The sequence below is a fragment of the Girardinichthys multiradiatus genome, chromosome 9 (assembly GCF_021462225.1).
Source record: "Girardinichthys multiradiatus isolate DD_20200921_A chromosome 9, DD_fGirMul_XY1, whole genome shotgun sequence".
Taxonomy (NCBI): domain Eukaryota; kingdom Metazoa; phylum Chordata; class Actinopteri; order Cyprinodontiformes; family Goodeidae; genus Girardinichthys; species Girardinichthys multiradiatus.
In genome coordinates this window covers 28,537,048-28,553,602 of record NC_061802.1, presented here as the reverse complement: position 1 = coordinate 28,553,602, position 16,555 = coordinate 28,537,048, and the positions used below count along the sequence as shown (strand labels likewise).

The following is a 16,555-nucleotide window of genomic DNA, read 5'->3' as shown; positions in this document are numbered from 1 at the left end:
AATCACAGTTATATTCATGATTTTACATTTTACAATAGGGTAAAAAGTAACCATAAAATTAATTTCTTCAGTTGTATTGGCCTCGATGCAGAGCTTGGTACAGATAAAAGGAGAGGAATGGGTAACACAGCCCATGTCTGATTTCCCCTTGCAACATATTAATGGTTTTACCTGCTTGATATACAGGTCCTTCTCAAAATATTAGCATATTGTGATAAAGTTAATTATTTTCCATAATGTCATGATGAAAATGTAACATTCATATATTTTAGATTCATTGCACACTAACTGAAATATTTCAAGTCTTTTATTGTCTTAATACGGATGATTTTTGCATACAGCTCATGAAAACCCAAAATTCCTATCTCACAAAATTAGCATATCATTAAAAGGGTCTCTAAACAAGCTATGAACCTAATCATCTGAATCAACGAGTTAACTCTAAACACCTGCAAAAGATTCCTGAGGCCTTTAAAACTCCCAGCCTGGTTCATCACTCAAAACCCCAATCATGGGTAAGACTGCCGACCTGACTGCTGTCCAGAAGACCACTATTGACACCCTCAAGCAAGAGGGTAAGACACAGAAAGAAATTTCTGAACGAATAGGCTGTTCCCAGAGTGCTGTATCAAGGCACCTCAGTGGGAAGTCTGTGGGAAGGAAAAAGTGTGGCAGAAAACGCTGCACAATGAGAAGAGGTGACCGGACCCTGAGGAAGATTGTGGAGAAAGGCCGATTCCAGACCTTGAGGGACCTGCGGAACCAGTGGACTGAGTCTGGAGTAGAAACATCCGGAGCCACCGTGCACAGGCGTGTGCAGGAGATGGGCTACAGGTGCCGCATTCCCCAGGTCAAGCCACTTTTGAACCAGAAACAGCGGCAGAAGCACCTGACCTGGGCTACAGAGAAGCAGCACTGGACTGTTGCTCAGTGGTCCAAAGTACTTTTTTCGGATGAAAGCAAATTCTGCATGTCATTCGGAAATCAAGGTGCCAGAGTCTGGAGGAAGACTGGGGAGAAGGAAATGCCAAAATGCCAGAAGTCCAGTGTCAAGTACCCACAGTCAGTGATGGTCTGGGGTGCCGTGTCAGCTGCTGGTGTTGGTCCACTGTGTTTTATCAAGGGCAGGGTCAATGCAGCTAGCTATCAGGAGATTTTGGAGCACTTCATGCTTCCATCTGCTGAAAAGCTTTATGGAGATGAAGATTTCATTTTTCAGCACAACCTGGCACCTGCTCACAGTGCCAAAACCACTGGTAAATGGTTTACTGACCATGGTATCACTGTGCTCAATTGGCCTGCCAACTCTCCTGACCTGAACCCCATAGAGAATCTGTGGGATATTGTGAAGAGAACGTTGAGAGACTCAAGACCCAACACTCTGGATGAGCTAAAGGCCGCTATCGAAGCATCCTGGGCTTCCATAAGACCTCAGCAGTGCCACAGGCTGATTGCCTCCATGCCACGCCGCATTGAAGCAGTCATTTCTGCAAAAGGATTCCCGACCAAGTATTGAGTGCATAACTGTACATGATTATTTGAAGGTTGACGTTTTTTGTATTAAAAACACTTTTCTTTTATTGGTCGGATGAAATATGTTAATTTTGTGAGATAGGAATTTTGGGTTTTCATGAACTGTATGCCACAATCATCCGTATTAAGACAATAAAAGACCTGAAATATTTCAGTTAGTGTGCAATGAATGTAAAATATATGAATGTTAAATTTTCATCATTACATTATAGAAAATAATGAACTTTATCACAATATGCTAATATTTTGAGAAGGACCTGTACAAATTAGACATAGTTATCAGTTTTTATTATGTTCTTTATGGTAACATATTTGATCAAATTAAACAGCATTTGTTTCAGCATTGCACAATCACAACTGCTTCAGGATGTGTCTGAGTGGACTGCAAGTCATAGTGACACATTAACTCATTTTGTGGCGTCAACTTTTACAGATAGTGTGCAGGAATGTGCTGCAACTTGCTCCAGACTTCAAATCTCAGAGCCCTTCTCAGAGAATAATCTATGTTTAACAGCCGTAGGAGTAAAAACAAAAAAAAAGTTGAGTTCTGAGTTCAGCTAAGCTTAATATATAATTAATTTGGAAATGTGAATTAACAGACTACATTTATTTTTCATTAGCTCTCGATCTAGATTGTACTTAATTTAATAAATCATGTAAAATAACTGGTTTTATTGTTTAAAAAAAAAACACATAGGTAAGTAAGGCAAAGTAAGTTTATTTATATAGCGCCTTTTCAGTAACGAGACACTCAAAGTGCTGTACATACAATTACAATACAATCACAAAGAAAATAAACACAGATACAGACACAGAAAAACAAATCAAATGATACTACAATCCTAAGAAATCTACAAATCTATGAATCCTTCTGAGAAATCTAATAGTCTCATCATTCCACTGAATTCTAACTAGGGAAGCTGAGTCACTGGTACAAAACAGCCTTAATCCACATTTTCAGGTGCTAATAATATATTGCTTTTACTGGTACTGAAGTTGAACTAAGTAATAACAGTCCATTGTAGTCTAATTAAGAAAGCTGGGCCATTGGTGTAAGAGCAACTAAAGTCCAAATTACTAATAATATTTGGTTTTCACTGGTAATCCTTCTGATAAAACTAAAAATCAATGAAAAAGTAATGAAATACTAATAATAATTGGCTTTTGCTGGTAATCCTTCTGAGAAATCTGAAAATCTATGAAAAGTAATGAAATCACACATTTAGGTAAAGTACGATAGGAGGGAAAAAAATCATATTTCAGACTGTATTCTTAGCAGAATAGAGACTGAAATAGTACAAAAGACCTCAGCAGGGGTAAGCAACACATACATAAGTAAAGATTCAGCAAGGCTACGGTGGAATCTTGAGGGTGCGAATGTAAGTCTGAGTGTGTTTGCAAGAATTAGACTGTCAACAATGATAGAAGCGCCATTCTCCTTGAGAAGAGAGGTGGAAGTTTTATCAATTGGCCGCATAGTCCTATCAGCACACAGCTGGTAGGGGAGTGCTGGGGAAGAGCATCGTGTTTATATAACATCCAGGAGATATTTTGTTGATAGCCAGTTAGCAGAAGTTGCCATGGCCACATTGGGGCGCCAGATTTAGAAAAACAATAAATGTTGTGGTTCAGGCAGTTGTGAATTTCCAACTACCTTAAGAGTTTTACTTATATGTCTCAATTGCGAATCCAAATAGCCAAATTTCTGGTACTTTCCGCAGATCTGGAGCGTACAACTTCTCCAAGATTATATCCTTTAACCTCTGAGTCCAACCGCTGCCAGGCTGCGATTCTGTTCAAGAATCGTGTCCAGCTTGCGATTCTGCTCTCTTAACATTTCAGTCTGTGTTGATCGCTCTGCAGACTCCATCCAACATCGCAGGCAGCTTTGGAACGCTTTGAACAGCCGCCTGCGTTTTGCGAATCACTCGATAAGCCAGGTAACCACCAACTCCAAAAAGCAGAAATCCTGTTATCAAAAGTTCAAATATGTACATATCTTCTACGTTCTCGACCGACATCGTAGTCAGGCACACAATCTTCCACTGCTGCCAAGAATCCATTGTGTATCCAGAGAAGAACGTCCCGTCTGGTCAAGAGGGTCTCTTACCCTGTCTTCCCGTCGAAAAAACTTGATCAATTACGTTGAGAGTCCAGCTGACCAAATCCATAATTTAAAAGTTTGGAGGATATGCAAAGCGAGGCTCTGAGAAAAATACAGACAAAAAGCAGAAGCAGGGATCAGCAGGGAGGGAGGGAGAGAAAACATTATGCCATAAAGTCACAACCAGTGGATGGCACAGTTCATTGTTTAATTTTCTTTAATCACATGATACAGGAAGACCGTTCATTTCTAAGGTTCAGAATTCACAATTAAGCTTGACAGTTTTTGCAGAGCATAAAGAAAGTCATAGCACCTGTTTGTTTAGGGGGAGCAAAATCCCCTGAGGGCATCTTAGTGGCTACTATCACAAAAACTGCTTTGTTTCTCAAAAATAAAAACAGAAGGAGGTTCAGTGCCTAATGATTATGTCAGCTCCACTTCCCTATACAGCCTAGTAAACTGGATATTCAACCAGAGTGAACAAGGACAACTGGTAATGTGAGAGAGCATCAGGAACTTGAACATCTAAATTAACTTATACTCTAAAGGATTAAGAGGACTGTTTAACAATAAAAAAGGTTACATCTTATTTTAAATCCATTAAAAAGTGAAGCGCTATTAGTAGTTGGTTCAAGGTTCCTGGCTTGTCAGGCATCAGCTGCCACACAGATTTATTCTGTTTTTGATTTTGCCGTCACACCCAAGTGTTTCAGATCAAACTGTTTTTAAATAATGATTTTATTTAAAGAAAAACAAATGTGATGCTGTGTGAAACAGACATCATTGTTAAATTGGAAAGCTGAGTTTCATTTCACTAGCTAAACCAAGGCCTGATTACAAACATACCTTTGAGATAAATAATTTAAACAAAACCTGTCTGACAGCACGAAGTAGGCTATACGATTTCAAACAACACAACATGACCCTATTGAAAGAAGCTCATGAACAGATGAATAGCAAAGTCATTGACATTTATCATTATTGAAAGGGTTAAAAAGCCATTTCTGAGGCTGTGGGACTTCAGTGAGCCACAGTGATAGCCATTATCCACAAATGGAGGAAACATGGAACAGTGGCGAACCTTCCCAAGAGTGACTGGCCTACCAAAATTGTTCCAAATAGTGCATTAATGACTTAACGCAAAAGTTCACAAAAGCCAGAACAACATCCATAGCACAGCAGGCCTCACTTGCCTCAGTTAAGGTCAATGTTCATGATTAAAGAATTAGAAAGAGACTGAGCAACAATGGCATCTACAAGAGAGCTCCAAGGCCAATACCAAAGCTGACCAAAAGGAACACATAGGTCCATCCAACATTTGCATAAAAACATCATGATGATCCCTGAAATGTTTGGGGAAATATTCTGTGAACTGATGAGACAAAAGTGGAACATTTTAAAATATGTGCATCCCGGTACTGTGGTAAAACTAACACAGCATTTTAGAAAAAAAACATCATAGCAGCAGTCAAACAAGGCAGTGGTAGTGTGGTGGTCTGGAAATATCTTTGCTGCTTTGGGACATGGATGACTTGCCCTAATTGATTGAATCAATGAATTCTGCAGAAAAACAATATCTGACCTTCAGGTTAAGATCCTTAAGTTGTAGCACACTCGGGTCATGCAGCATGGTAATGATTCAAAGAACACCAGCAGGTACAACTATTAATGGCTCATTAAGGACAAAATGAAGGTTTAGGAATGGCCTAGTCAAAGTCAGATCCTAAATCTGAAATTCGTTGGCATTTCCCTAACCGTTAATACTTGAAAACAGCTGAATTAAAACAATTCTACCAGGAAATAGTTGATCAAATTCTTTCCACAGTGATGTAAAAGATTTGCTGTAACATGTTGATGGCACATGTTGCTGCCAAGGGTGGTGATTACTTTGTCAATTAAGGCCCGTTTGGTTTAAATGTCAATTTTCTTTCAATAAATCAGGTCATCACTTGACAGCTTTTTACTCAGGTCATAATATCTGATATTAAAATTTGTTTGATGATGTTATACGTTTAAGTGTGACATAAAGCAGAAAGAGAGCAATCTCTAAGGGGGAAAATACTTTTTCATGGCACTTTAAGTAAAGTTTATTTATATGTACCTTCCACAGGCAAAACCACAAAGTGCTTTGTAGAAGTGAAAAAACAAAAAAGAAACAAAGAACAGGCATATTCGAGACAAAAAGGCAGAAGAATTGCATACACAATAAATGGAGGCTAAAAACAAAACTACTCATAACGGCAAACAAAATAAGTCGAAAAAATTGTTTTGCTGCTTTTTAAAAGATTTAATGAAAGCAAAGCAACAATTCTTTTCCAGTGTTTTTTTCTAGTATGTCCCAGATTAATACTTTAGACGGGGAGCTGATAGGTCCTTGAAGAACAAATTACTGAATGGGCCAATTAATTACAAGTTATTACTCAACAATAGCTGCTGAGTAAGTACTGCTATAGCAGTTACTCATAAAGGGATTTGAAATGTCTGCAATGTGATATAGATGCAAGGCATCTATGATAGAAACAACCTGAAGGGGGCAGAGAAGGCTCAGTTTAAACTAAATTATTTTCCTCCTTTATTCCCCGGTAAATGTTACAGTTTAATCTCATTCGTCCATCATATGAAATCTGCACCCTCACAGTGCTTCATACAGTCCGATTCTATGTAATTTAACTCATTATGCATATGTGCAAATGTCAAATAAAGGCTGCAATTCAGAGCACACATGCGTGGAAGATTATCTACGTAACTCCACAGCGCTAAAGTAATTTACTTGAGGGGGGTCAAAATTGTGTTTTTCATGCAAACAGAATTATGTGTAAATGTACATCAATGAGTCAAGGTATTACACACATGGCTTGATGCAACAAGCAAATGACAGACTTGTATTGAGTGTTACTGCTAGGGGCAATGCCTAAAGAGGCCAAGGGTCACTGAGGGCTTGAGTCATGCTGCTGTTAAGTTATGCAAACAGTTAATTCTCAGTCTGCAGGCTATTTGATCAGCAGGCTATTTGAGAATACCTTTTATGTTGGGATGGAAATGTCTTTTAATTTTGTTTGAATCGGCACTTTGCCAAAGTGTTTATGCCTGTTGAATTTTTCTTCTCCGATTTGGTCATGTTACAACCTTAACTTCCATTTATGTATTTTTTTATGTTTTTATGTGACTGTAGTGCATATCTGTAAAATGGAAGGAAAACTGTACAGGATGTTTATTATAGTTTTTTGTTTGTTTGTTTGTTTGTTTTTTTTTTATAAAAATCTAAATGTCAACTGCAATGACAGCTGCAAGTCTTCTACCAGCTACACACATCTAAAGACTGAAATTTGACCTATTCTTCCTTGTGGAATTGATTATGCTCAGTCAGAATGGATGGAAAGTGGTTGTAAACAATCAGTTTCATATCTTGCGACAGATTCTCAATTTGATTTAAGTCTAGACTTTGATTGGCCAATCCAAGCACATGTATATGTATTGACCTAAATTATTTCATTGTACCTGTGGCTGTATGTTTAGGGTCATTGTTCTGCGGGAGGGTGAACCTCCGCCCAGTCTTTTGTAACCTTAATCTAACAGGTTTTTTACCAGTAGTGCCATGTATTTAAATCAATTTACTGGCTTCCCTGTGCATGCTAAAGAAAAGCTTCCTCTTGGCTGCTTCTCTAAATCCATCCTTGTCGGGCCTGTCAGTTTAAGTGGAGAGAGATGTCTCAGCAGGTGGAAAGAAGTATGGAAGAGCTCTGTGAGATGTTAAAACTTTGAAATTGTTTTATTACTTACCCCTGCTTTAAATGTCTCCACAGTTTTTCTCCTGACCTGCTGGATGTGCTCCTTGGTCTTCATGAGGCTGTTGGTTCACTTATGTTCTCCAGCCAACCTCTGAGGTCTTACAGGACGGCTAAATTTATACTGAATTACATTAAACACACATTGGGAGTCTGTTTACTAATAAGGTCACTCCTGAATTCAGTTTTATTCAGATGAATCAGGGCAAAGGGGCCTGAATACAAATGCACACCACACTTTTCCAATTTCACTTGCAGTATTTTCATTCTTTAGGTGAAGTTTATCAAATTTCTATAATGATTTTATAGAAGATTAAAAAAAAAACATGACTCAATTAAAGCCACAGCCTGTTTAGTTCTATCAGAATCTGAGAAAGGTACTACTTTAATCAAATTCAAAAAGTTCCGGCAGAGGAGAAGAGAAGAGGTAAGCTTCACCAGCGCATGTCCACCTCTCCGCTCTGCTCGCAATCCATTTACAAAATGTAAAACGTGGGGCAATGGTATTGCAGGCCTTTAAATTCAGAAATTTTACCTTGTGCCCCACACTATACACTGTAAAAAAAAAAAAAAAAAACATTTTAGGAGGGCACTTTTTTGTCTATAGGATAAAAGGGCAAGTGTTCTAGCACCACCTTGTGTCTATCGGTGCACGTCCCTGCCTCGGAATATGGATATTCTCTCTCTTGACAACTATTTGAATGCATTTGACAGCTCTCAGGAATCCCCTCCGCTTTCTTTTAACACTCTCGACTTTACATTCTTAACCGCAGAAGAGAGAAAAGCTGCGAAACCTTTCCTGCGCTGTCTGGGTAGCTTTGCGTAAAAGGCGTAAAAAGCTGGCCACGATCAGTAGGGTTAGTCAAAGAGGAGCCAGAGGAGGAAGTCAGGAGGAGGGACCAGAGGCAGATCGGTGGTGTGAGCCGAGACTCTAGACTGGGTTCTCACTCGGGACGCTTCCAGAGCTGAGGAATTTGGAGGCTCTCTGTTGCTGCATCGAGTGGTTTTCTCAGAGCAGTAATGCGCTCTCAGGGTCGCTGGATTTCTGAAACCCTGCTACGAATCTGCCGCTCAGAAACACGCTGTGAGAGAATCAGAAGAATTAGTCACCTCTGCTGTCAGTGCCAACACAGGTAGTGGCGAAGAGGAGGATACCGGAAGAACCAGTTCTGCAAGATTATTTGAATAGATTTCATTTCAAAGTGAGAGCACACAAATGCCATTGTTTACTCCTTTGAACAAATAGATATTTTTCTGATTAAATTTTTTAATGAACAAAAAGAAGATGTCGGATTTGATGAAGAAGAGGCTGTTCGTGGCGATGGACGTGGTCTGCGTTCTGGTTGGTAAGTTATGGAGACAAATTGGTAAACATCGCGACACTCTTGTCTTAACTGATTTTATCCGAGATTTGTGCTTCAGTGCTGCCAGCACGTATTTTCAGCGAGTCAGATCTTTACTTGAATGCAGATTCTTTCTAATAATTCAGCATGTTTGGGTTCTGCACACATTGCATCAGCAGAAACGCGTGTTTAAACTGGTGTTATTAGTAAACTATCAAATGAAAATCAAGCAAACTTTGTTTTAAGTGAACGATGTGAGTGAATTCCTGCAGATCTCTGCTGGTATATTGTTCAGGCTGTAATAAAACTTCCCCCAAACTTCACAGAGCCGCAGGAACCTCAGTGTTTGTTTATGGAAACTTGATTTGCATGTGCGCGCACCGCGTATTCCCTATTTTCCTAAATAATGTGTCTGCCAAAAATCGCTTAAAGAATGCTAAGCCAATCACTGTTGAGTGTTTGTGGATTCCACTGGAGCCTCACGCATGACTGTTTTTGGGTCAAACTGCAGACACAAGTCATTTGAAAGGAACAAGAGCTGCAGAAGTCAAAAGACTTTTTTGGATTTGTCTTTTCCCCTTTAACGGATGGAACTCCGTTTTAAAACATGAAGGCAATCATGATGTTTATAGGAGTAATATTTGCCCACATAATTTCAAAGAAATTGAAAAAAATATCTATAAACAGTATTTTTTTTTTTAAACAAATCTTAAGACATAGAAAACGATGCCAAGACTTCATGCTCTGAAGCAAAGAACCAGGGGATAAAAAAAAAATTAAAATCACCTTACATTTTGTAAACCAAGAGGTAAGAAATATTTAAAAATAAACTGAAATTGCATAATCATACGTAAATTGAATTTGTGATTTCCACTCAAGTAAGTCCTAAGAGCCCCCAGGCAGATCAAGATAAGCCTTTTACAATGTAAATAAACATTTAAGATGGAAAAAGAGGTTAATTCCTCTGTACTATAAATTTTTTATTTTTTTATTTTTTGCTGCTCCGCAAGGATCATTTTTGAATGAGGGATGTACTGTTTTTGTTCAGTTTTTTTTATCAGTGTTCTGCAGAGCATTGATGAGCAGTCAGTTTTTTTTCTTTTCTGTACCAACTCAGAAAATAAATTATCCAAATACCACCAAAGTGACACATAATTGTTTTTAAAACCAATGCACATAGGTATGGTCCCATAAATTTTTACAGCTGGACCTATATGAAGCTCTTTGTTGCTGCATAAGCTCTCAGTTTACTTACTTCTGTTTCTACATACATTAATAAAAACAGTTCTATTACGCTTCTGTTTCATAAAGTCTGCATTTGGAATCAAGATCAGAATAAATTTTGGTCACTGATCTTTCTTCCATCTCACAGCTTTGCGTTTACACCGCAGTTTAGCTAATGATGGTTAATTATGTTCTTATTTCACTTGGAAGTCACTAATATCATGATTTCCTTTGATCCACTCTAAAGATCATACTAGAGTTGGGCATATCCTAGTTACAAATCAGAATCCAGCGTGATTTGCTAATTGTTGTGGAGCTAAATACAATGAGGGATATCAGTGGAGAGCATTGTTTTTATCTCCAATTTATGGATTCAAGCACTGAAAGAGCAAGTTCGTCAAGAGACTGGATTCCTTCACAGTCCAGAATTGTCTAAAACAAACTATGGAGTTTATTTTTGTGCTGTTCTCAAGTCTGACAAAGCACTACAAATTATCTTTTTAGGCCGATTGCTTCAGTGGTTATTTCTACTTTGGACATAGAGGAATTCAAACATCTGGATACTTGGCTGTTGTGTGACATCCATGCTCCTACTGGTCGAAAGCAGATTTGAATGGAAGTCCGTGCACCTTCTTAGGCACAATAGAAGCAAACAAATAAGCATCCAATGAATTCGCACCAAACATTTTAATGCATGCATATTGAATGGATCAAAGGTTGATCGAATAACTTTAAAATGTATCTCGAAACATTAGTCTGAAAAAGCATGACGTTTTGAAATTAAAATGCTTAGAGGTTACACACTATGTGTGCCACTAGTTTCATGAGATGCAAACTATTAGGAGGGCAGATAAACAGCTTATTCTGACAGCTGTCTTCGCATTCTTACTTGCACAGCAGCCATATTTAGTGGTGAACTCAGGGCTGCTACGGCCCCGGGCTTTCTGAGGCTGACATTTTGTTGGACTACCCAACTTAAAACTTGGAAATTTCAGTATCTGAGGACCAATTGAATGCAACAGGGAACTCTGACTAAGTTAAGTGTGAATTTCTGCCATCTTTAAACAATCTCAGTGCCAAAGGTTTATAGCAGCCCATACCAATGCTATGTCATAATCATTTCCACCACCATCAACTTTAGTTATTGACATAACATGTTATTTGGTTTTTTTTAAGTCTTGTTGGTCCGTAATGTTCTGCAAAGCTTAGGTGTTGAGGTCAAGGTAGAAGAGAAACTATGTGAGTTCAAAGTAAAGCGGTGAAAAAAAATTAAAAAGTGGTTTAAGGGATTGTTCTTTTATGCTGTGGTAGTTTTCCAATCAGTTAGCTTCCTTGTTCAAATGAGGCTAAGACAATTTGTTACGGAACACGTTTTTCACCTCATGCAGTCATCCAGACTGCTGTCTTCTGCAGGTCAGATACTGATTGTTGATGCTCCACATTCATAACTTTTAAAACGGTTTCCAGGAGTGGAAGTTAAGTGGTTGGAACCACAGATGTTTTCTAAGCACATGTCCGGTATTAGCGCCTGGGTTGGGTCGGACGGCCCAGTCTGGCTCATTGCATCCCACCCTTTTTTTTCATCCTGCTTTCCTCTTGCCACCCACGTCACCCACCTAAGTAATCGCCGAGCTGACCTCAAACTTATGTGTGGTTGCCCCTGCCGTGTAGTAATTGCATGACAGTGCTTGTAATTAGGCTAACCTTTAACATAAACAGAAGCTTAGTTCTGAGATAGAGTTGGGGATTTGTTGAGAGGTTTGTTTTGAAGTTGTCATTCAGTGGTCCTTCCTTTCATTCATCCTTTGGCATATTTACCCTCGCCCTCTCATGTCCTGGGTCTGTGTGAGTGTATACTCAGCAAAAATACACGGAGGTTGTTGGCCCACAGCACATGGAAGACAGATGAGCTCTAACCTCTCCCTGCCAACAGCTTCCTATAGGTGCAGTGGAGGCTACAGGTAGAGGAGTCAGAGAAGCCTTTTCTACTCTTAATTGCTGCATGACTCAGCCTCTGCAGCTCCAAAGTGGATCATTTAGCTGCAAGTAAAGAGCATTGTACAAGATACTCCCATTAGTGGGAGATCAGATCGCCTCTGGGCCACTTCCCACATGCATTCCTTTGTGTTTCCATGTGTACAGCTTTGTTGCTCCATTAAATATAATGTAACAAACCTTTACCTTCAAGCTTTTCTATTTTTTGTTATTTGGACACCTCTTTTCACAAAATGAAAGAATTATAAACCTTACTTTTGTGTTTGTTAAAGACACATATGCTAATTTCAACAATAGAGCTTTATTTGAGAGTGTTATTTTGTTAAAAGTGTTATTATTTTCTTGTTGCTCATGTAAGGATTCGATGGTGAAACTGTGTTTCTGCGTCTCTCAGGAAGCAAGGCCTCTCGTGGCTTTTTTGGGAAGACTGATTGTCCTATGTTCTCAGAGAAAAGGCAGCGAGGATTTGTGATGGGAATAGTTTTCCTCATAGGACCAGTAGTCATGGAAACTGGACCTTTGACAAACAAGCAAAGATCCTGTAGAAAAAAATAAAGCTATTTTTCTGTTGTATATAAAGAAGCATAGGGGTCAGAGGTCCTTGTAAGATATTTTATTTAAACAACATTCAGATCGGATGGTATGAAATATAAAAACTGGCGGTAAACCCTACTTCAGCTCTAACTTAGCTTTCTATCAAACCTCTACCCAATGATTTTAAGATAGACTGTACTCAATAGAGCATTGTGAATGTGTGACAAGTTATGGTCAGTTTGTGGTAAAATGGATAAAAACACAAAATATCTGTTTGCTCAGGTATCAGACTTCAGACTTTGTGTGTTGCAGATTATATACAGGTCCTTCTCAAAATATTTGCATATTGTGATAAAGTTCATTATTTTCCATAATGTCATGATGAAAATTTAACATGCATATATTTTAGATTCATTGCACACTAACTGAAATATTTCAGGTCTTTTATTGTCTTAATACGGATGATTTTGGCATACAGCTCATGAAAACCCAAAATTCCTATCTCACAAAATTAGCATATCATTAAAAGGGTCTCTAAACGAGCTATGAACCTAATCATCTGAATCAACGAGTTAACTCTAAACACCTGCAAAAGATTCCTGAGGCCTTTAAAACTCCCAGCCTGGTTCATCACTCAAAACCCCAATCATGGGTAAGACTGCCGACCTGACTGCTGTCCAGAAGGCCACTATTGACACCCTCAAGCAAGAGGGTAAGACACAGAAAGAAATTTCTGAACGAATAGGCTGTTCCCAGAGTGCTGTATCAAAGCACCACAGTGGGAAGTCTGTGGGAAGGAAAAAGTGTGGCAGAAAACGCTGCACAACAGGAAGAGGTGACCGGACCCTGAGGAAGATTGTGGAGAAGGGCCGATTCCAGACCTTGGGGGACCTGCGGAAGCAGTGGACTGAGTCTGGAGTAGAAACATCCAGAGCCACCGTGCACAGGCGTGTGCAGGAAATGGGCTACAGGTGCCGCATTCCCCAGGTCAAGCCACTTTTGAACCAGAAACAGCGGCAGAAGCACCTGACCTGGGCTACAGAGAAGCAGCACTGGACTGTTGCTCAGTGGTCCAAAGTACTTTTTTCGGATGAAAGCAAATTCTGCATGTCATTCGGAAATCAAGGTGCCAGAGTCTGGAGGAAGACTGGGGAGAAGGAAATGCCAAAATGCCAGAAGTCCAGTGTCAAGTACCCACAGTCAGTGATGGTCTGGGGTGCCGTGTCAGCTGCTGGTGTTGGTCCACTGTGTTTTATCAAGGGCAGGGTCAATGCAGCTAGCTATCAGGAGATTTTGGAGCACTTCATGCTTCCATCTGCTGAAAAGCTTTATGGAGATGAAGATTTCATTTTTCAGCACGACCTGGTACCTGCTCACAGTGCCAAAACCACTGGTAAATGGTTTACTGACCATGGTATCACTCTGCTCAATTGGCCTGCCAACTCTCCTGACCTGAACCCCATAGAGAATCTGTGGGATATTGTGAAGAGAACGTTGAGAGACTCAAGACCCAACACTCTGGATGAGCTAAAGGCCGCTATCGAAGCATCCTGGGCCTCCATAAGACCTCAGCAGTGCCACAGGCTGATTGCCTCCATGCCACGCCGCATTGAAGCAGTCATTTCTGCAAAAGGATTCCCGACCAAGTATTGAGTGCATAACTGTACATGATTATTTGAAGGTTGATGTTTTTTGTATTAAAAACACTTTTCTTTTATTGGTCGGATAAAATATGCTAATTTTGTGAGATAGGAATTTTGGGTTTTCATGAGCTGTATGCCAAAATCATCCGTATTAAGACAATAAAAGACGTGAAATATTTCAGTTAGTGTGCAATGAATCTTAAATATATGAATGTTAAATTTCCATCATTACATTATGGAAAATAATGAACTTTATCACAATATGCTAATATTTTGAGAAGGACCTGTATAATCAAATGTTACATAAAGTACTGAAAATAAAAAAACAAGCATGCAAGCAACCAACATTAAACACACCAAGCAATGTTAATGTAATTCTTTTATAATTAGCAGACACCTACAAAATGAAGAACTGTGGAATATTTAAATAAAGAAACACCAGTGAAAAGTTTTTTTTATTACATGTAATTTAATTCTAATGTTTAAAATCTTTTTTCTTTTAAACCTGTCAGTATATCTAATATAAACTTGCTTAAACCTTCAGACATTTACAGCAGTTATTCTAATAATTTTAACTGGCCTACATGTTTTAATAAGCCATATAATGATAAAGAGTATTGCAGATGCTGAAGAAACAATGTCCTTCACTGTACCACACCGCAAAAACAACATATTTCTCCCCATAGAGAACGCAAGTCGTTTCTGCTATAGTTTGTGTTTGGCTGCTAGACTGCAGCAAGCCTGAGTTTTACAAATGTAAGGTTGTTGTTGTGGCTACTTAAATTGTAAAACCAGTTAAACGAAAAGTAAGAACACACTCAGGATTTCTATTTTTATCTATTTGCCACTAAAATATTACTAAAATAAAGTCTCTGAGTGGGACTGCCAACTGAACATCTCAGGACCAAAGCCTTGTGCTCAGGAAAGCTGTAAGATGCTGTAGGGGTTTAGCGGGGTTATGTGTTTACAAGCTGATAAACAACAGGCCTTTAAAAATTCAGCCCTTCTAAATTATATCCAGATATTGGTTAAGAGTCTAAAGTGCCGAACTCAACCTGGTAAAACCAGAGTCAGAAAGTCAGTTTGCGACATCATGCTGGCTGTGTCTAAATGTTTAGGTTCAGGGAGAAAAATCTGTTTGTTTAAAATTCAGCTTCTCTTGTCTCTTTATTTTCCTTCTATTTGAGTTTTTGCTGGTACTCTTGTAGTCATGGATCCTCCCTGATCTCTTTTTTGTTCTGCAGGGCTGGCTGGTTAATCTGCCCCATTTGCTCCTCATCTCAGGCAGACAGCTCTTTATAACTGTGCAAATGTCTAAAAGTTGTTACAGATTTTCAAAAAAGTTTGTGAAAATGTATGAAACGTTTTGAATTTGAATCCAGTTAGTGTTATGGTGAAGCCATAGTCTGTTATTCTGTCAACTATCCTGGCAGCTTAGGCAAACGATATAGTGGGTCTGGTTGCCTTGTAGTGTCGGTGTCAATTTATTTTCACCTTTGTAGATTAATTAAACCTGATGGTAGAATATAAAAAATATTTTATTAGTAGTTTGCCTAAAAGTTACAAGTTGTTTTTTTATTTATACTGATTATTGATCATTGTCAGCAGATTTCTTTGCTTTTCAAGATACACTATCAGGAACATTTCTCCTCATTTTCTGACATTTTTAGCAAAAAATACAACCCTGTCCACAGCTGATCTCTTCAGTCCTCTCTTCTGTTGGAAAGCAATTTTCAATGTAGTGAAAATAATTTGCTGTGCACTGATGGACATTTTTTGTATCACAACTATAGGGATAGAGTAATGAGTTATACCTGAGGAAAAACTCAACTTTTTGTTTTTTTACATATGCCTTTACTCCAGTAAAAAGGAAGAATGCTGTTATACCTTGGTAGTCAACAGTATTTTTCATAAACTTTTAGACGAGGTCAGTTTATTCAGTATACTTTCACACATCAGAGTGACTCAAAACCCATTCTGCAGACCTCTCTGGTTTAGGTTCAAACCTGTGTGGCCTACTTCTTTGATCCCTTCCAAAGCCAGACTCTTTGATTGCTATCCCAGATTTAGCTTCTCTCACACTGGTCTCCCCGCCTCGCCCATAGCGCTGTCTCTCCTTCTGCTCTGCTTGCAGCAAAGCATGCGTAAATGATGGACGGAGCAAAACACAGGGATTAAAAACAAAGAATGGTCCACAGGGGCAGCAGGATTTGGTGTTACTGGTGAAGCTGGGCGTTCCTCGTTCAAACTGGAATTTCAGAAGCCAACACCGACAGAGGTTGTAGACTCAGCACATACCTTCCATATGAGTCAGTCCAGCTTGATCGAGAGATGGAGGGTTTAGTTGTTTTCTGACCACAAGTTGACTTCTAACATCACCTGATGCTTTAATCA

General features: G+C 39.0%; 1 protein-coding gene across 3 annotated transcripts in view; it reads left to right on the top strand.

Moving 5' to 3' along the window:
- Positions 1 to 8,067: 8,067 nt before the first annotated feature.
- plpp2b (phospholipid phosphatase 2b) overlaps positions 8,068 to 16,555 on the top strand; it is a 28,254-nt gene continuing 19,766 nt past the window's right edge. Inside the window, exons 1-2 of one of the 3 annotated variants that reach the window (XM_047375730.1) lie at positions 8,068 to 8,624; positions 8,708 to 8,768. In XM_047375730.1, coding sequence (XP_047231686.1) covers positions 8,708 to 8,768 — 61 coding nt within the window. In that variant the 5' untranslated portion in view covers positions 8,068 to 8,624. Of the gene's footprint in view, positions 8,769 to 16,555 lie in introns of all 3 variants that reach the window. The other 2 variants (XM_047375729.1, XM_047375728.1) reach the window with 2 other exon arrangements.